Source organism: Stegodyphus dumicola, chromosome 5 (genome assembly GCF_044657685.1).
Source record: "Stegodyphus dumicola isolate Sdum_Otavi_A_Nest chromosome 5, ASM4465768v1".
Taxonomy (NCBI): Eukaryota; Metazoa; Arthropoda; class Arachnida; order Araneae; family Eresidae; genus Stegodyphus; species Stegodyphus dumicola.
Window position 1 is genome coordinate 152,981,648 of NC_140772.1, and position 20,900 is coordinate 153,002,547.

Consider the following 20,900-nt stretch of genomic DNA (forward strand, 5'->3'; position numbering starts at 1 on the left):
CACTGCACAGAAAATGTTCGCCGCAAATTCTTGCGTTTTTCACATTAATAGAATCCTGTCTTCAATATTTATGTATCCATTCTTTCGACAAAAACAAATTGTCCTTTGGGAAAGCATGAAATACAATCTCTTCCTATCGTATTTCTCTTCCTTTCTTATTTTTTTCGTATTTCGTGTTACGGCATGTTGCTACAGCACAAGAAGCCATATTACATTTAAAGGATACTTTAAATATAGAATTTAAAAGGAAAACTGACTGAAACTATATATATATATATATATATACAAATTGTGAAATATTTGCATTATTAGAAAACAAATATGTATGGTTAAAATTAATTTGGGATATGCGACCTCAAAAAATCGTCTCGCAACTGAATGAAACTACAGTTTTAAACGCGCGAAATCAGAGCAGGTGCAACACAGAAACACAGACACGTCAGATTACTTCCAGTTCACCCCCCTCCATGAGGCTCGCGTCGGCGAGGAGTCGAACAAAGGAATGACCTAGCCCTTCTATTTATCCCTGCTTAATATATGCTTTTAAGCAGAAGCCCGAAAAGTGTTCTCCACGACAACTTCGTTATCTTGATTTTATTGGCCAATTTTCCACTGACATACGATACATCAAAGGTCGTGACAATATCGTTACTGATGCCTTATCTAGCGTAGAAATAGATGCAGTATCTGATAATCAACACATTGATTATAAAAAGCTATCCGAAGCACAAATTCAGGACTCTGAAATTCAAAATTACTTATCTCAATCTTCATCAGTTTTTAAACTTGAGAAACATTACTTTCCTTTAGAAGATGTTACTCTTTACTGTAATATGGACACAGGTATACCTTGACCGTTCATACCTGAATCTTTTCGCTCTAAAATATTTCAGAAGATTCACTGTCTTTCTCATGCTGGTATTTCAACTTCAACAAAATTAATTACTAAGCGCTATTTTTGGCCTAATATGAAGAAATTTATTAAAACTGCAGTTCAATCATGTGTACGGTGCCAACGTTCTAAAATTCATAGGCATACAAAATCACCGTTGGGTACCTTTTCCTTGCCTTGCACATATCCATATTGATTTCATAGGTCCTCTTCCACCGTCTGAAGGTAACCGTTATTGCATAACAATTATTGACAGGTTTACCAGATGGCCAGAAGTCATACCTACTGTCGACATGTCAGCTCAGACGACTTGTAAAGTGTTAGTGCCTAACTGGATAGCAAGATCTGGCTGCCCGGTATCAATAACAACTGATCAAGGTGAAATTTTGAATCTCACTTATTTAAGGATTTAATGAAAATTTTGGGTACACATCGCATTAGAACTACTGCTTATCATCCTCAGTCCAATGGACTGATTGAGAGATTTCATAGGCAACTTAAAAGTTCAATAATGGCTCATAACAACCCAAAATGAAATGAAATTCTGCCTATTGTTCTGTTGGATATTAGATCTGCCATTAAGAAAGATATAAATGCTACTTGCGCTGAACTTGTCTACGGTACTACACTTGGATTACCGTTAGATATGCTGAATGCTACAAATATTGTATCGCCTACTGAATCTTATGTGTCACAACTTCTATCAGTCATGCATTTAGTTAGACGTATTCCAACCTCTAGGCATATTCATCATTTATGTACATCCAGCACTTCAAACCTGCTCTCATGTATTTCTGCGTATCGATTCTGTTAATTATTTCTGTTTTCATTATTTCTGTTTATGCATTGTATGGGTATATATTCTAATCAGAATTGTAAATGTATTGTTACTATTCATATATTTGTATTTCTTTTTGTACGCACAATTTTAAAGTATAACTGTTATTTGAATGTGCATATCTTAAATTGGAAATTTACAGCCAACCCCTTTTGTGTCGTGACTGTCACTGGGGGTATACTCTGTGGCAATCTAATGTTCGACTGCTTGCGCAGCCAATCCACGTCATGTGGTTTATGTAAAAACTGCTAGCGCGGCAGTGAACTCACTCACTTCGCCCTTAGCTGCAGCAATAGGATGTTTGAATTTTAGTTTAGTAGATTTTGTTATTCGTTATGTTATTTCAGTTGTGTTTAAAGTTATGGTGTGTGTGAATAAAGGTTATGTTTAAGGGAATGGAATCATGTCAATTCAAGGATATACACCGAGCACATAACCACCACACCACCATACTGTAATGCACCATCATCGTTCTGGTAACTTTTGAAGAGCCTAAGCGTACTACTATGAAATTTCAGTAAAATATAAAAAATCTGTGTACTGCAATTTCAAAATTACGGGATTTCAGGTTTACATGACGTTCTTGGACTGTAAATCCGACTGGAATGTGTTGCATCATCCACTCTGCTGCAGTCTTGATAAAACGCTATAATCCATCGTCTCACTTCTCGATATGATAATGCTTTTGTATCGCACACTTTCCGATGACCTGATGAACAATCTGTAGATCCTTTTTTATCAATCAGTCCGATTTTTATTCCGTGAACACGATGTATTTTGGATAACAACTCTAAGATGGGTCTTGGCTACAAATTTTGTTATCAGTATTTCGTAAAGTGATTAATTACACTTTTGCTCTTTAATTCTGTACATAATTTATTCTTGTATTCATAAATAAATAAAAATTTAGTATAATGAAAATATAGTTTTCATACGTCATTTATAGAATGAGTTAATATTCAAAGATACGTATTTTTATTTCCTGGGTAGAATCATTGTTTTATCTTTTTCATGCTTAGATGTGTTATCTTTTTCATAAAAGATGTAAATTTAGATTTATATCACTCGTGCTCAAGAGTGAATTAAAAATAATATGATACGTTTTCATTGTTTCTGTTCTCAGTTTCATGTATAAATTTTGACTTGGCTCAACTACTTTGCTGGTGGTTTTTTCTCTCCCCTCCCCCCGTTGACTTTCCCGCAGATCTCAAGAAGCTGAAGTAATAATGTCACAAGACTTCCTTTTCCTAACTGTCAGTAATATCGTCGTTCCCATAGTAACCCTCGGTCTGTTACTTCTCTCTCTCGCTCTCCCCCCCTTATGGTATGTGTGTGTGTGTGTATAAGGTGGATGTATATTCGAAAGACTTAACTGTGTTTGAATTTAATGCGCTGTCAGAAACAATTTGTCGTCCTTGGATCGTGTGTTTGTATAACATCGTGCCGAGACGAATTTTCCTTTAAGAAACTTCAACACGCCATTATAATCTTTTTTTTTTCCCTTAGCGGATCTCTATTACTTGATAACATTAAAGAGGAGCTAGTTCTTTGAAACTGTTCTGGGCTATCAAAATTTTCTTTCTTTTATTTGCTGTTAAAGAAACTTCGGTAATTACTAAAAAGAATAACATCGTAATATAATTTCTGTTACCAAATGGCAAACTGAATGCACTTATTGTTAACGATTGTTGTTCATTATAAAGAATAACTGATCCTCATTAAATTTTCATCTGCATTTTAGTTTATTAAATTTATAATTTTTTCGAATTTAGAAAGGCAGAATGAACAATGCAGATTAAAAACTTCTTTATTAAATTATTTACGTGTACTTCCCCAAAACATGGGGATAACGCGAAATTATAGTTTTAATTCTGAATTATATAGGGTCATAATGTCTGTTATTAACTGTGTGAAGTGCATAAGTTTAAATAATACCCATTAGTATTTCTAATTAGAAACATTTACAAAAAAATATTTGAATAAAATATTTTTCAGATTTTATGGTTATCCATTTATTTAAAATACTGCTTGATAGCTAAAATACTATGTAAAAACAATATGTGACTTTAAGTAGGTGTTCCGGAATGGAAACGTATCAAAAAGAAATGAGGGAAAAGCTATATAGAATTTTTCTTTCATATTAGTTACATTTTTCTTCTAATTAATGGTGATTGATTAGGGAGGGGGAAATTAATTCGGCGCGTCGACCAGTGACTATTCAAACAAATTAAGACCTATTGCAAAACCTCACTCTACATTCAGGAAATACGACACCTACATCATGCATGTGCTTCGTGTTTTACCTTGTCAATATTTCTGACATATTCCAAAACAACAGAACGTATATGCAGCAGTGAATAAAACTGATATCCATATGAGATCAAGATAGTACTTTGCTGTATTTTGAGGCAGTATCTAATATTGAGGTTAGTTTACTTATAATACATGAAGCATAAATGATGTATTTATTCTATGCATTGATACTTCTTTTTGTATTATTTTTCAATACTGCATGTCAAACAAAAAAGCATACAACAAAACTGCTTTACTGTGGAAGTCTTTTTTTTATCTCTGGTTTATGAAAGCAGAGCATTTATGTGAAATGTTTGCCAGCCGAATGGTATAAGGAAAAGAAACAAATATGAATTCACACAGGAAGTAATTTCTAGTATTCTCAGGAGAAAAGGGTGAAGAGTCATTCACCTTCTAAAATTTTAGATGTGATGTCAGATGACAATGATATTTGGAAAAGTGAATCATCAGATATTTTATTGTAAGGCCTGTACAGTATCAGAGCAAGAGGACCAGTTAATAATTTACTAACTTACACATTAATCATTTCATTTCATATTTGCTATGCCTTTTCTCAATGGCGAAAGTGGAGTTTTGTCTTATGTAGTAGTAGCAGCTGATGTGAACAGTTTGAAATAACCATTCATTTGGACAAAATCGAAAAGTTTAACACCATGACTTCTGACCTAGCATACTCAGGTTTTAGGAAGTGAGAAACTAATTAGATGTGACTGTGTTTCATCTACAGGAAAGAGTCTTACAGTTTTGGAAGGCGGAAACATGAAGTCTGTAATCATTAGATTTTAGTTTATAAAATATACTTTTTAACTACTGTCAAATGAATGATGATGACGTTTTCACTTTAGTTTGAAAATTATTTACCATCTTACCCTTCTATTTTACCTTGAATCTCATTCCCGAATTCATTTCTTAATAAAGTGCATTTGTTGCAAGCAAATTAATAATCCATATTCGTAGTTTAGGATGTGGCCATTTCAAGTTATGGCTTTACGTGAAAAAAGAATGCGAGTGGCTTTCCCTTAATGCTATATCAAGATGATGAAGGAATTAGTTTGACAACTACTGTGAAATTTAAAAAAATATTTTATATAAAGAAAGAAAGGCGATATAAAAAGGAATGTTCTCTTTTTAACAAAATTATATATTGCAGAATGCATTACTTGGATTAATTTGATAATGAATTTTTATCAGTTAAAATGTTGTTCAGTGGTCTCAGACTGGTGGCTCCGAAGCAGTTTTATGCTGCCTGCAAAGACATTACAAATATGCATTTGTTGCTAATACGGTGTAGCAAAGATTTCATTTTAGCTATTTGAAGTTCAAGTTTACATTATTTTCATTTCGATTAAAAGGAGACATGAATAATACACCAGAAAACTACACATGGAGCTTATTAATTTAGAGTGTGATATAAATCTTATTCCAAGATTTGAATGTGAAGATTTTATTAACTTTTATTCATACTCGTCAAAAAATGTATGAGCTACTAGTTTTTGCACTAAGAATGCTTTATTCGGGAATAAATTTATATGTAAACAGTCTTTTTTCAGAGTTAAAAATTAATAAGAAAAGAACGTGATTGACTGATGAGCATTCACGATCCCTGATAAAGATAATTTCTAGTAATTTCTTTCTAAAGAAGTTGTTTATAATTATTTGCATGCGAGTATATGTATTTTTATTTATGTGTAGAAGAAAATTTTAATAAGAGAGTAGATTATTTATTTTCAAGTTTTATCTCACTTGATAAATTTTCTCTGAAAGCTTAAAGTTTTCATAATTTGTTTATTTTTAGTTTAAATTAAAGCGAGTTATTTAATGATTAATTAAAGATGTTGGAATTATTTAAAAGAAATGTCAGTGTAAAAGTTTAATAGTACATTTGAATTACAAAATATAACCAACAAAAATGTTTATAGGTTCCAAACTTTAGATCTTAAATAAGTAATAAATATAAATGTTAGTTTAGACCTTCGCAAAATAATGATGCATTTTGTTTTTAGGCTTGATATTATTATAAAAACAAAGAAAATTGGTTACATATTGGCCGTGATACTTTGAATCTTCTCGCGCTTCAAAGGAAAAAAAGTAGAGAGTGAGACTTTTTTAATAAACTACATCATTTTTTTCGTAGTTTCCGGTCTTATCTCTTGAAAACCATTATTAATTGATAAGATGAAATTATTAACTATTACCAAAGTTATGATATACAATATACTAAAAATAACATAAGTGAACACATAAAGGATACAAAAATGAAAAGTTACTATAATGCTTTGAAAGGGAACAGAAAATAGCATTTTAAGTGATGTGAAGTAAGACTATGGCTCAGAATAGACTTCTGTTATCAGTGTTAGGGATTTGGCTCTGGGTTCTGAAAACAGTATTGGTGAAATACATTATGCATTATGGAATTTCCATTTCCTTTTTAATTGTTAATTTTTTTATAGAACAGAACTGTTTGAGAGCTGCATTTTGCATGATCTTGATGTTATTGCTAGTTATTAATTTTGCAAATGCATGTCTAAATTGGACAATTAAAGCTATAGGATCATAGGATACAATGTGGTCTTACAGAATAGCTGTTTATTATCAGCGTCTAAAACACTTTCAAGGTACTAGAAAACATAAGAATCTGGGTTTATATACACTTTTGAACAGCTGCATGCAGAAACTATACATTGAGAATAACTCAGTTAACTTGGACAAAACTAATGGGAAAAGTTTAACTTTTTTTTTAATTCATAAATAACACTGCCATATTTTTATCCTTAAACTGTGGTGGGTACAGGAAAATGTGATTCGAGTTCTTGATTCAACATCACAAATATAGTGAAACCTCAGTTCACGAATCTAATTCATTCCTGAAGGCCCTTCGTCACCCGAAACAATTTACCACAAAGGAATAATTCTTGGATATGCTTATCTAAATTTTATAACAGGACTTTGTCCAAGTTCATAATTGGCATTTTGCACAGAGTGCAATTTCTGCAAGTCCTAAATTCAGCTGATTAGTGCCTCCGTAAACTGAAGAATATTTTACTATCTCTAAATATACTGCTTGGTGTTCCTGTAAGTTTTAAAATTTTGCCACCTCTTGTAGCCACACAGGCTCTTCAAAATGGAGCAAACGGCACAAATAGAAAATGCTGAGGAAAATGTTGCGAAATTACTTTTCATAAAAACATGTGGTGACTGTCTTCTTCATCTTTTTTTTTGGGGGGGGGGGGCTCTAAATGCCACTTAACTCTGTTTAAGATTCGCCAGACTTCTGTTTCACTGAAAAATTTTTGAATGTATTTTGTAATCGTAAAATTCTATGAATTGATTGAAATAATTGTAAAATAAATTTAACTGAATATTAATGAAATAATTGTAAAACAAAATCTAAGAATGATTTAAATGGCTTGCATATTAATTTTAGAAGATATCCAGTACATACAAAGAGAAGTTATTTACATATTTCCCCATTACATTACTTTATTTTGTATTTTTCTTTGTTTAAAAATAAGCAGCTGAGAAGTTTCAGAATTCTTAAATATGATTTTATACTGCATTTTGTGTACTTTTTTTCCTACCCGAATTTAAATTTGTCAAATTTTTTGCAGGTAACAAAATAAGAAGTCTGTAGAAGGAGAAAGATGCTATTTCAGGTAGCTCGCCACTGTCCACAGCACGTCTTATTCTCACTATGGAGAAGAAAAAGTCTTCTTCTGGGTTTTGTGATGGTCATGTCAGTATTTATTGTGTGTTTACAATTTGGATCTAATGGGAGTAATGGCCATTTGGTTGCCAATGGGCTACCTGAACCGAGAGGCAGGGAAGAATATCCTTTGGGAATGGCAGGAGTGAGTGGAAGTCATAAGACCCTAATACCACGGAGGAATCTATCTGCTCTTAATCAGAGGCAAGACCAAAATGTCTTTGGTACAGGAGAAATACGTCCTGGACATTTGGTGGATATGAGTGGTAAACCACCGAGGTAAAAAAATCCCTTTCTTGTAATGATAGAAATGATTTGAGAATGAACGAAACATTTGTAAATTTAAAAATAATAAACTTGGCTGCTAGCATTGAAATTTGAAAAATTGGGGGTTTCTGGGAAATTTGTGCATTCACAGCGATGCTGCTTCAAAAGAACTCTAAATTGCCTTAAATTCACATATGGGTTATTGAACTCTTTATAATATGAGCCTAATGTAAAATGTATTTAATTGGAAATTCTAAATTTTATGTTGTTGGCTGACTTTATTTTGTAACTTTCTTATACATTTACATTGAGAAAATCCTGAGTAAAACTGGCTTTAATTTATGAAAGTATTTCTAAATACAATACAAAGTCCGTAATCCGGACTCGTCGGGACTTTGGCGATTCCGGATTATAGATCATCAATTTAAATCTGGAAAGATGGCATGCAGAAATTATACAATTAAAAATATGAAACGGTAATTTATTAAATAAAGAGCAATTATGATCTAAAGGGTATCAAAATTTACAAAAAAAAAAAAAGCGTAATATTTATTTGTTTACTTTATTAAACATTTCTTTCAATGCAAGTTGTTTACTTCGCTTTTTTGTGTGTAAGCGCACATGCGTAAAGCATGCAAAATAAAGTTTGTGGCTTTGAGGTCCGGATTATAGATCATTCTGGATAATGGACGTCCGGATTACAGACTTTGTACTGTACAATGAACATAATGTTTAATGTACACTGTGCAAAAAAAGGGGGGAGTGGTTCTAAATCTCGCGATTTATTCGGCAATTGACGAAATTCAAATTATGTGTTTCATATTTGAAAAGCCCGATTTAGGATATGTATTAGATTTATATATAGCATTGTTCTAATATAGGTATTTTGACACAAAATAGGACTTTTTCTGAAACTTTTCCCATATTTCGATTCTACGACTCAAATTATGAACATTTATCTTGGCGCATTTTTTTCAGTTTGCACCAAGAATAATTTATTCGGTAAACTTCTTAATTTATAGAAACCTATTTTCTTTTCTGTTTTTTCATTGTACACGAGCGGGGAAAAAGTCATCGTTTATTACTTTCAAATAATTTTATTAAAATGTGTAAGCCACATTTGGCGTTATTATCACTGATAACAAATATGCCAAATTTCGAAACGCGCCAATATGTAAATTCGTGCATATCTTAGAAAACTTTGAATAAAAAAAACTCTAATTTTTTGCAGGTGTGCCTTGAAATACATCTACTTTATGATGATGTTAATTTTATAGGTTATAATACAAAAATGTTTTCAAAAAATTCATAAAAATATAAATTTAAAAAATAAATCATAAAAAATGTGCGAAATTTATTTGGATTAAGCCTAAATTTCAAATTCTGGAAGAAGAAATAAAGTAAGTTTGATAAAAAAAAGAGATATTAATAAATATATATAAAATTCAATTAATATTGAGGAGCTAATATTTTGAGAGGTAATATTTTAAAAACTACTCATGTGATTTTTCCAAAATGTGACAGTTGTTCCTTCTGTCAGCCTATGTATAGGAAGTGAGAAGGCTGATCTTCTGTATTACCTCCTCCCCCCTAAGAAAAGGGTCCTCAACCAGGGGGAAATTTCATAGGTTCAGGGCAGGATTTGGTCAGCTTTTTATTTAGCTGTTAAGTCTTTAGTTTCAATTTATGAATATGCAACTTTTATTCAAGTTTTGGTTATCAACATTTTCTACACTTTTTGTCGTTTAATTTATAAACTATGTTAAAAAATCATCTAAATTTAGAAAAATGAATGTATTTATTTTTGAGTTTCGGAAAGGAGGGGGGATGATCTTCTAGTAATGGTGAAAGGGGTGCATGGTTCGAAACAGGTTGAGAACTCCTGCATTAGAGGGTTGTTTTCGTTAACATTAAGATAGACTTATATTTTTGTTTACTTAGTCAGCTATTAATGCTGTGAAGGTCGTTGAACAAAGAGCTTTGCAACTGTGTCTGAAAAGCTTCAGAGACACAAGAGCTTCTGCCGGAACCATTTCTTTGAAATAATACATTCCTGGACAGTATTTAGAACTTTATCCTAAATATGTTAATACTTTTTATTAGTTCAGTATGCCCAACAGAATTGAAAAACCATAATTTTCTATGTAGTGTTGACCGTATTTAAAGAGGAAGAAAAAAAAAAAAAAAAAAAAAGAAAAAAAAAACTTTTGGATCCTTATTAAAGGCTACTACTTTTATCTAAATCAGGGGTCTCCAAACTTTCCAGCCTTAGGGCCATACTGATTACTCCAGTAAGTTCCGAGGGCCAAAACCATATTATCATTGTTGCCGGTGGTAAAAAGTGAAATAGTCCACTGATGAATAAAAAAGTCCGAAAAAGTACGCAACGTTTAAAAAAGGCTGCAAATCGGACTAAAGTCCGCAAAACGGCAGCACTGCATATTATTAATTTTCCTGTCATTATCTGTAATTTCTAGATTAGTCGTAGAGTACGAGCCATGAGGAGTAACGTGACACGACATCTGGTGGACACAAGCGGAAATAGGTAGTACCTTCCATCACTAACAGATGGCGCTAATAGCACGTACAGAAGTCAGTTCCTATGACACTGTTGTGGAATAAAATAGTGCATACCTCCTTAAAACGTGTTTGTGCGTGTTTAAGACATCTTTGTAACAGTATTTTGATTTGAATTGTTGCTTTTGTGTGTGATTTAGTAGTATGGAAAAGAAGCGAAAAATTGATAGTGAATGCAGAAAATTCAAAGATCAGTGGAACATTCAGTATTTCGTAATTGAGTCCAGTAACAAGGCGCTATGTTTGATTTGCAATGAAAGCATAGCCGTTCTCAAAGAATATAACATTAAACGTCATTATGAAACAAAACATTTTCGAAATTACTCAAAATATACAGGGAGTTTGCGGACAGAAAAATTCGAAGCTATGAAACGCGGATTGAAATCGCAGCAATCTTCATTTACAAAACTCAAAACTGAACAAGAGGCTGCAACTTGTGCCAGCTTTCGTGTGGCTCTTGAAATTGCAAAACGTGGAAAACCATTCACCGATGGAGAAATGATCAAAGAATGCATAATTGCAGTAGCCGAAGAAATATGCCCTGAAAAGGTAAATTTATTAAAAACTGTCAGTATGTCAGCAAACACTGTGGCTCGAAGGGTGGAAAACATTGCTGAAAATATATCCTCTCAACTGTTCGACAAAAATGGACATGTTGAGTGGTTTTCTTTGGCCTTGGATGAGTCAGATACTGCTCAGGTGTTGATTTATATTCGAGGAGTAGATAAAAGCTATGAAGTGCATGAAGAACTTCTTGATATGTATAGTATTCATGGCACAACTACTGGTACAGATATTTTTAAAGGAGTTGAAATGGCCATTAATCAAAAGAACCTTCGATGGAAAAACTTGAAATGTATTACAACTGATGGAGGCAAAAACATGAGTGGGAAAGATAAAGGAGTGGTCGCTCTTGTGTCAAAGGCTGTAGAAAATGACGGTGGTTCAAAACCATTAGTCTTACATTGTATCATTCATCAACAGTCCTTGTGCGGAAAATGTTTGGATATGTCTGAAGTTCTGAAACCAGTCATATCAACTGTTAATTTTATTAGATCTTTTGGGTTGAATCACCGACAATTCCGACAATTTATTGAAGAGATTGGAGAAAATGACTTACCTTATCATACTGCCGTACGTTGGCTTAGTTGTGGGAAAGTCCTTCAGCGCTTTTTTGAACTTCGAGCAGTGATCGAAATTTTTTTGAATGAAAAGCATCGCCCTCTTACTGAATTACAAAACAACGCATGGCTGTGGAAGTTAGCATTCTATGTTGATTTGACAAAACATGTGAACGAACTGAATTTGAGATTGCAAGGAGAAAACCAGCATCTTCCTGATTTATACACTAATATCAAATCATTCCGGAAGAAACTGATACTGTTTCAATCACAACTACGAAGTAAATGTTTTTCACATTTTAAAACATGTGAAATATTCAGCCACACCACTGAGACTGAGTTTCCTATCGATTTTGCAATCGAAACTTTGAGTGCTTTGAAAGTAAATTTTGATACTCGTTTCTCGGACTTTGATGCCATTGCGAATCAAATTAAGATTTTTCAGAATCCTTTTGATACTGACATTGAAACCCTAGCCCCGGAACTTCAAATGGAAATGATTGATCTACAGTGCATTGATATAATTAAGAACAAATATCAAAACTCATCTTTGTTGGAATTTTATAAGAGTCTTCCACTGACACAATTTGATAATTTGCATAAATTTGCTCGTGGGCTGTTTTCTGTTTTTGGTACTACTTATTTGTGTGAGAAGACCTTCTCCAAAATGAAGTACACAAAAAATGTTTACAGATCTAAATTAACTGATGAGCATCTTAAATCTATTTTAATAATTGGTACAAGTAAAATTAGTCCACAGCTACAAACTATTGTCAGTGGAAAATCTCAATTACATAAATCTCATTAGTATTTCATATGTCATTATGCTTGTTATAAGTTATGTTTTTATTTAAAATGTATAAAATGTTAGTTGGATTCATTTCAATAATTTGTTAGTTATTATGTACTGAAGTTAAATTTTCTGCATATCATACATGTCTTTACTCATTACAATTCTGTGTTTCTTTATCCAACTTATCACAAAAAAAATAACAATAAGCCTACAACAATGTTATGAGTAGTTAGCCCATGACCATATCAATGTAGATGTCATATTAATAATTATTCAACATAAAATTAGAATACTTCAGTAAACTAAATTTAATTTGCTATAAAAAATATGTTCTCTAAAAGGAGTTTTCAAGTATGCTAGCTCTCCGCGGGCCGGATGTGGCTCTCGGGCCGTAGTTTGGAGACCCCTGATCTAAATTATGATCTTAATGCACTACATACCATGAAGATATCTATACAGAAGTTGAGATGCAAACTATATTATATCATCTTATGCACTGAAAAATTTTCTGGTTATTTAGAGAAATGCTTTAAAGACCTTAATATGCTACATTTTTATTTTTTTTATTTCTATTATCTTGACAATAACTTTACCATATATAATTCAAAATTGTTTGTTATCTTATTATTATATTATACATTGCATTTATTTCTGTCATAATGTTTGCTTTGATGCACTTTTATATCTAGAAATGGAAGTAGCAAATTGCTGTTTCCTGTAATATCAGATTTTTTATATTTTTTTTTTCTGCTCTTGTTCCATAATAGGTACCAACAACAACAACCTGGTGGTGATCCTAGAGCAATAAATTATGTTGGAGCAGTGGAGAGCAACAGGATAGGTGACCATATTCAGGCATATGATGGTGGACGAGCAGTTCCTAATAACCTACCAAATAACTGGCAAGATCCCCAACAAAGTAAAACCTGGCAATATCAACAAAATGCTGATGGGAATGCAGGAAATTCATATTATGTCCCCCCTCTTCGTGTTGTTCACTTTGATTTAAAAGGTGCGCCTCCCAAAGTGACTTACTTCAAGCAGCTTTTCCCTGTGCTTAAGGAAGCTGGTGCAAATGCAATTCTGCTTGAGTATGAAGATATGTTTCCTTTCTCAGGTTCTTTAGCAACAGTTCCTGCCAAAAATGCATATTCTAGGGAAGATGTACAAACGATACTCAATTTAGCAAAGACCTACCACTTTGAGGTCATTCCTCTTGTACAAACATTTGGCCATTTGGAATTTGTGCTGAAGTTGAAAGAATTCAGAGAACTTAGAGAAGTTGATGATTATCCACAAGCAATTTGCCCATCAAGAAATGAATCCTTTACTTTGATTGAGAATATAATTGATCAAGTAATGGCCATGCATCCAAACATTAGGTGGTTACATATTGGTTGTGATGAAGTTTATCATCTTGGTTACTGCAGCAAGTGCATGAGGCTTGATCGGGATAACTTGTTCTTATCGCATGTAGCACGAGTAGCTCGTTATGTGAGAGAGAAACATAAGGTAATATTTTTTTTTAATTTCATGTATTTTTCTATTCTAAAAATTCTGTTGCTAACTGGTAAGACAAGAAAATTGTTTTCAAACTATAAAAAAAAATTATATTAAGGAAATACTTTGGCTATTAGGATTTTTATCAGCTTAAATTAGGTATTTTTTTCAATTATAATTACATTAGCAGTACATAATAAATACAATAAAGATAGGTTAAGTTACATATAATACAATTATTATTATTTCTAAGGAAAAAAAAAACTTTAATCCTAAATTCTCTGAAATAGCTGTTAATTGCAATTGCATCATAAACATTCTCTGCACTTTGTAAATAAATACTAAATTCTTATATGAGCTGATATACATATCATTCACTGCAGGTGGCAAGTAATTATAAAATCTACAGATTCTTTTGTACATTTATTATTATCAGCCACTTATATGAAATGCACAGCATATTCTGCGATTTTAATTATATATATATGTATATAATTCCAAACAAGGCTGTTCTTTTTGTAAATAATATGAAAACACTTAAGACTTAATTAATACGTGTGACATTTTGAACTTCTTTTTAAGATTGATATTAAAAAGTTCTGCATTTCAATATTCAATTTAATGCAAGTCTGTCAGGGATAACAAACATATTGTTATTTAATAAAACACAACCAGTTTTGAATAAAAGTTGAAATTTGCTTAACTTCAGAGTTGTATTTTTTATACCTTTACATTGCATATTTTTAAATTCCATGCTAAAAAGCACAACAAAAACAAATCATTTCATTGAGCAAAACTTTTTCATTGCATTGCTCTTTCTATTAAATGCATAAAAAGTTCTAGATTGTTTTATACATATATATAAAGTCATGTTGTAATACAGTAGGAAAGTGGGTTTGTCATATTTAATATGGTTGAAACTGTTTCTTTTCATTATTGGTTTTGTTGGCATGCAGGTACTGAGATGCAGCTGGAAAAGCATATTTTGCTCAGTTGGGAGCGACATTTAAGCAAATTTCATAATATTTGAAATAGTATGTTTTTAAAAAGTGCAGCAGAGTTTTAAAATAATTTTAAACTTCAGATGTTTGATCTAATGAAAGTGTGATTTAGAACATGGATACAAGAATAAAAATAACAATGTATTACATACAACACTTAAGCTGTTTAATGAGGGCGGAAAAGGGGACATTTTTTTTACAATATGCCCATTTCATAGCAGCAGAGTCGGGGGGGGGGGAGGTTTTCAGTAGTTACTACCTTTTTAGAATTTCTTCCTATAACAATCAGAAAATTTTATTTTAAAACATTTATCAACAAAAAATCCATTTTTGAATTTGTGGTGTATGAAATATGAATTCTAACAGGAGAGAACTGACCTGTAAGGATTTGTTTTCTGTTATGGCTTTTATTACTACATTTTTCTTCTTAATTAGCGACTCATTCAGTTTCTCTGGGAAACTTCAGTTATGCACTATTAGCTAGCGATCTTTTTCTTTGCTAAAAAGGCCAGTATATTTAATAATAATGAAGTACATAGTTTTATTTGATCAGAAAAGTATTACTACCATTGTGTCATTTTAAACAAGCAGTTTGTTTCTTTGTTGTGAAGATTTTAGTTTGTTAATTTCTTAAAAAACTTAACCTTGTATATTGTGTTAAAAAATGCAAAAACTCACAGGGCAGTCAGTCATTAGGGGGAAAAAAAAAATTGTGGCCTACGATTTGCGCTAACAGTTTTATGAACATATCATGGCAGAGAAATTATGCATATAAAATACATATTATGTTCCTTAAATTCATATGTTATAAACCATTCAAATTTTGGCAATACTATTAGTACCAGTACTGAGGTCAAAATTCCTATTTAAATAGATATTCTTTACAAATTAATATGCTACAAATAAATATTCTTTAAATGCATTTTTGCCCAGTAGCGTGCTTTTCAAATTAAAAAAATTTTCTTTCACTATAGATTCTTAGTAAATACTGATGACAGACAGTAGATGGTTGGTGACTTTATGTAGCTTAAAGAAAGACAGCTTTTTTGTATTTTATAAAGTAACAAACTTTCCTTAATATAAATCCTTTTACATTAGTTATAAAAATGAAATTCATACAATGCTTTTTCTTCATCTTCGAACACAGAAATATGCCTGAAAGCAAACCAAAACATACTACATGCTTTGAAGAAAGTGGTGGTTGGCTAGCAAATACACTTATACACATAAATTACTTATACTAATTTTCAAGCATTACTGCATAGCAGCAATTAGGAGCAATGCTGCTAATGGGAAAAACCACAAGTGGGCACTGCTCATTTAGCAATACAAGTTACTTTGCTGCGGTTCAAAGTTTTAGCATAAATTGTAAAAAATATGTATTATAATTGTTATATTTTTATACTTGAATAATAATTTTAATGTGTACATAAGAAATTTTATTAATAATGTCCTTGCGCACACACACATATATACATAAATAGTATGTATTAAAAGTACATAAAATTATGATACATGTAGAAATTTCAAGGATATTAATATGCATATTTTATTTTAGGTAATACCCATCATATGGGATGATATGTTGCGACAAATGCCTACTGAAAAACTGAAAGAGTTTCAACTTGGACAATTAGTTGAGCCTATGGTTTGGACCTATGTAAAAGATGTGTATCGTTTTGTGCCATACAATGTCTGGATGTCGTATAGTGAGGTATTTCCTTTCGTTTGGGCTGCAAGTGCTTTTAAAGGTGCTTTTGGAGAAACCTTAACTGTCCCTAATGTAAAAATGCATTTGGAAAATAACGAAGCATGGTTGGAAGTAATGGCTGAGCAACACAAAAAGTTTGGAAATTTTAGAGGTATTGTCATCACTGGCTGGCAACGTTATGATCATCTGGCAACTCTGTGTGAACTTCTTCCAGCTGGAATACCTTCTTTAATTATTGACTTGTTAACTTTGACACAAGGATACTTCAGCCAGCAGCTTTTCACCAAATTTCACCATGTTCTACAATGTACTGTTCATCAGAGGGCACAGGTTGATTTTGAGATAGATCCACACCTATGGCAAAGAGCTTCATCTTGCTTTTTCCCCGGTTCAGCCGTGTTTCGCCTGACACAGCATCACAGTGAAGCTATTAAACGTGTAGACGATTATTTGTATGATGTAACTATTCATAAAGCTTGGTTGACCGACTACAACGTCCGTCATAATATCAGTAGCCCAATGCGTGTTGATGAAGGTTTAGCTGATTATTCTTCAGTGTATTATCCTCTTACTTCCCTAGTGAGAACAGCAAGAGATGCTCTTCGAGAAGTATATGATGAATATACTGTTGCAGAATGGATTGAACAAAATATTTTCCCTTATATACTAAAAATGGAGAAGCTATGGAAAGAGGCCACAGATCTTAAGAAACCAAAAGTTTGGCCAAAAAGACCTTTGCCACCTTTAGCTCTGCTTAAGAAATATTCTGTTGGATTGATAAATGAAGATGACAGTGCTGCATTACCTGCAGTTTAAATGTCTGTGTTGACATATTTTTCTTTTAACTTTTAATTTGCTGGTGGCATACATGTGTGTGGAGTTACAGATGTATATGTTAAGGATCTGAAATATGTTAATAATAATGTTGACAATTTCCCCCAATCCTCCGAAAAAAAGGCTGTTTCTTGCAGAAGAAATTAGAAAAACTTAAATGAAGCCAACTGGATATAGATGAATTTGAACATTGAATTGCAGATTTCTCATTTGCATCCAAGAATTGTTATAACATGGTTTCTGTATGTGTGACAGAATGTGTTCAGGTTGATGTCCATTTTAAGAAAAATGGTTGAGTGCTACCAGCATCATTTCGCATTAATAGTTCGAGTTTTATCGAACTAGTTTACTTAAGACTGCAGATGTTTTTGACTAGATCAAGACCAAAAGTAATTTTGGTCATAGTTCCTCAATCAGTTGAGAAACATGCAAACTTTCTGACATTTGAAGTTTATAAGTCTTTAAATAATGAGACCTCAATTCTACTGTGATTGATCTCAAAACATTATTTTAAAACTTAAAACAAGATTAAATTCACTTGAGACTTTTAGAATGTCTAAAAACAGATATTCTAATTTAAGCAAAAACTGTGTGTTATATACAGTACAGAAAACAACTTTGCTCAAGTTATCAGTCGCTGCTGTTTGATTATTAATGTCTATTCAGAGATATGTTGTGAAAAATTGCTTATTTAAAAGCAGTATGGTTTTCTGAGCAGAGATATAATCATTGATGTGCATTATACATTTGTCAGACATGCAAGAATAATTTCTTTGCTGATTAGAAAAAATCTGAATATCAAAATCTGAAATAATATTTAAGAAATTAGCTTTGTATTGTAGAATTTTTGAAATTATAATTTTAACAAATTATTCGATACTTATTTTTAAGTAGCATACGTTTCAAAAATTGCATATACAAAGAAGTAATTTTGTTCTTTGGCATTTCACAGCTGTATAATTTGTAAGATACACATGAGTTATCTGCTTTATATTCATCCATTCAGTATACTTTGGCAAGTGTGATACAATATCTACACATTTTGACATGTAGTCATATGACACATACAAACTGTATTCCTCTCTGTGCATGATTACACTACTGGCTGCAAAACACTAAATTCTTGCAAAATTGCTTAGCAGCTTTAAAAAAATCATCAAAAATTTTGGTAGGTCAGAATAGTTTGGAGCTATGCTCCAAGTATACTGGAAGAAAATTCTGTTAAACAAAGTATGAGTTTTATTTTATTCTTTTGCAGATGCCTGCTGCATATACTCATCCGATATGAAAGTATAATCTTTCAACATTTCTTTGTACTGGATGTAAATATGCATTAGCTAACTACAAAAATTAATCATATAGAAAACTTAATTGGAATTCATGTATTCATTTAAATTTTTCAATTAAATTTACTCTGGATATTGCTGAACATTGTAAACATACTAATTAAACTTCATTAATCATGTTCTGTTGGAGATACTCGTAACAGCATTGTTGAAAATTAATCTTCAGTGATTTTAGTACAAATCCGTTTATTAAAAATTTGTACATTTAATGATATTTGTGTATTGTTTTTGTGTGTGTGTAATGAAGTAGGACTTTTTGCTCTCTTTGAAGACAGGCAATATTTATGAGACTTGTTTGAATCAATTTGAAGTACTCTATTGTGAATTTTCTTTACCATACTAGATCTTGAAAAATCTTGCCAGTTTTCAAATTTTAGTTAGTTTGTTAAATTTCGTTTTCTATTAGCAAAAACTAATGTGTTAATTTTAAACCAAATGAAAATATTTGTCTCTCAAGTTTTTGGCCTCATTTATTAAGCACTTTACAAATACAGGAATTCCTTAGCTTTTCATTAATTAATCAATAACCAATCAAAAAGTATATTTTTATAATTGATTATGATAGATGCCTTTAGCTGTTTATCTAGTCAATGTGAATAAACAGCACATTGATTATCCAAGATTGAAAAATGTATTCGTGTTGATAAAAATAAGGTAATTTGTTTTTGAGAATGTTATAATTGTTTTGTATATGTTTTACTAACCAAAGAATTTCTGTAGTGTGCATTTTTCTGTCCAATAAGCTGAATATATGTAATGTTTAAATAACTGATTTCGATTTAATAAATCTCTTTAGAATTAAGTATGCATAGAATTAAATGTAGTTTGAAACCAATATTAAAAAATCAAGAGATGTAACGTGCTTTTTGAAATATTTATTTCTTGCTTGTTGTCTTGTAATACTAGAATTAAAGAAAACATTAAATACACATTTACACTACAGTATGACTAATTTTTTATATAAAATATTTTTGACAAATGAAATTATGTACCTTAAAATATTTAATTTTTCAAAATATGCTCTTCATATATTCTAGAGTTGGCACAGCTGTTATATGTTGTAGGATCCAAAAGTTTGGATACTGTGACCAGCCCCCTCCCAAAAAAAAAAAAAAAAAAAAAAAAAAAAATTTTTACATGGCCCAAAATACATTTTATCATTCCTTCTTGACTGTCCCTGTCTGTAACAGTTTGAAATATGACAAAGAAGACAATGGTAATTTTTCCACGACAATGCAAATGCACATCAATCCGTAATGGTATAAAGGTGCTTTCACATCTTGCCTGCTTAGCTGTAATCTTTAATTCAAGTTTCTTTTTTAGTAAAAAAAGTTTGTAAGGATACTGATTTGTATAAAAGATTAGATAAGAGCAGCATTGGAGGATGCCATTATAAATATTTAGAACAATGCTTCCAGAAATTACTAGCAGAAGTATATCCTCATGCAATAGGATTATTTTGAAGGTGGTAGTGTGCCAATATTTTGAATTATTCACAAAGGAATTTTACACTATTTCCCTGAACTTTTAAGTCCAAACTACATAAGAAAAAAACAAGTTTTAATAAATATACATACGTAAGAATTTTTGGTTGACAAAAACAAACATTTAGTCAAGAGAAAATTCATATTTTAAGATCATGATTTTATGTTTTAATATTTGGAAATTATTTAAAAAAGCATTTTCTAAGTTTTGCTTTACAATAGTTTGGGTAAAAGCTATTTAAAAAAATATTTCTTGAAACACAAATGAGCTTTATTGATATTTCTCAAGAATCAGGCTTTGTGCCAAGAATAAGTTAAAAGTTTTTACAACAATACAAAGCTTCCATATTATAAAAATCACTTTTCTATGTTTCATTTGGTTCTATTTACAGTATTAGGAAGATAATTTTATATTTCTTTAATGCTTTTACTTAACTAGTTAGTGGAATGTAATACTGATTTTGCTCATTTAATAACAATAAGCAATAACTTAATGTTATTTTTATGTTTCATTATGTTA

The 20,900-nt window shown here is 31.5% G+C and overlaps 1 protein-coding gene across 8 annotated transcripts in view; it reads left to right on the forward strand.

Moving 5' to 3' along the window:
- Nucleotides 1-19,759, forward strand: part of LOC118201520 (hexosaminidase D-like) — a 445,672-nt gene extending 425,913 nt beyond the window's left edge. For all 8 annotated transcript variants that reach the window (XM_085817245.1, XM_085817244.1, XM_085817243.1 and 5 more), the window contains 3 exons: nucleotides 7,652-8,025; nucleotides 13,272-14,016; nucleotides 16,564-19,759. In XM_085817245.1, coding sequence (XP_085673371.1) covers nucleotides 7,685-8,025; nucleotides 13,272-14,016; nucleotides 16,564-17,532 — 2,055 coding nt within the window. In that variant the 5' untranslated portion in view covers nucleotides 7,652-7,684 and the 3' untranslated portion in view covers nucleotides 17,533-19,759. The remainder of the gene's footprint in view (nucleotides 1-7,651; nucleotides 8,026-13,271; nucleotides 14,017-16,563) is intronic.
- Nucleotides 19,760-20,900: the final 1,141 nt, after the last annotated feature.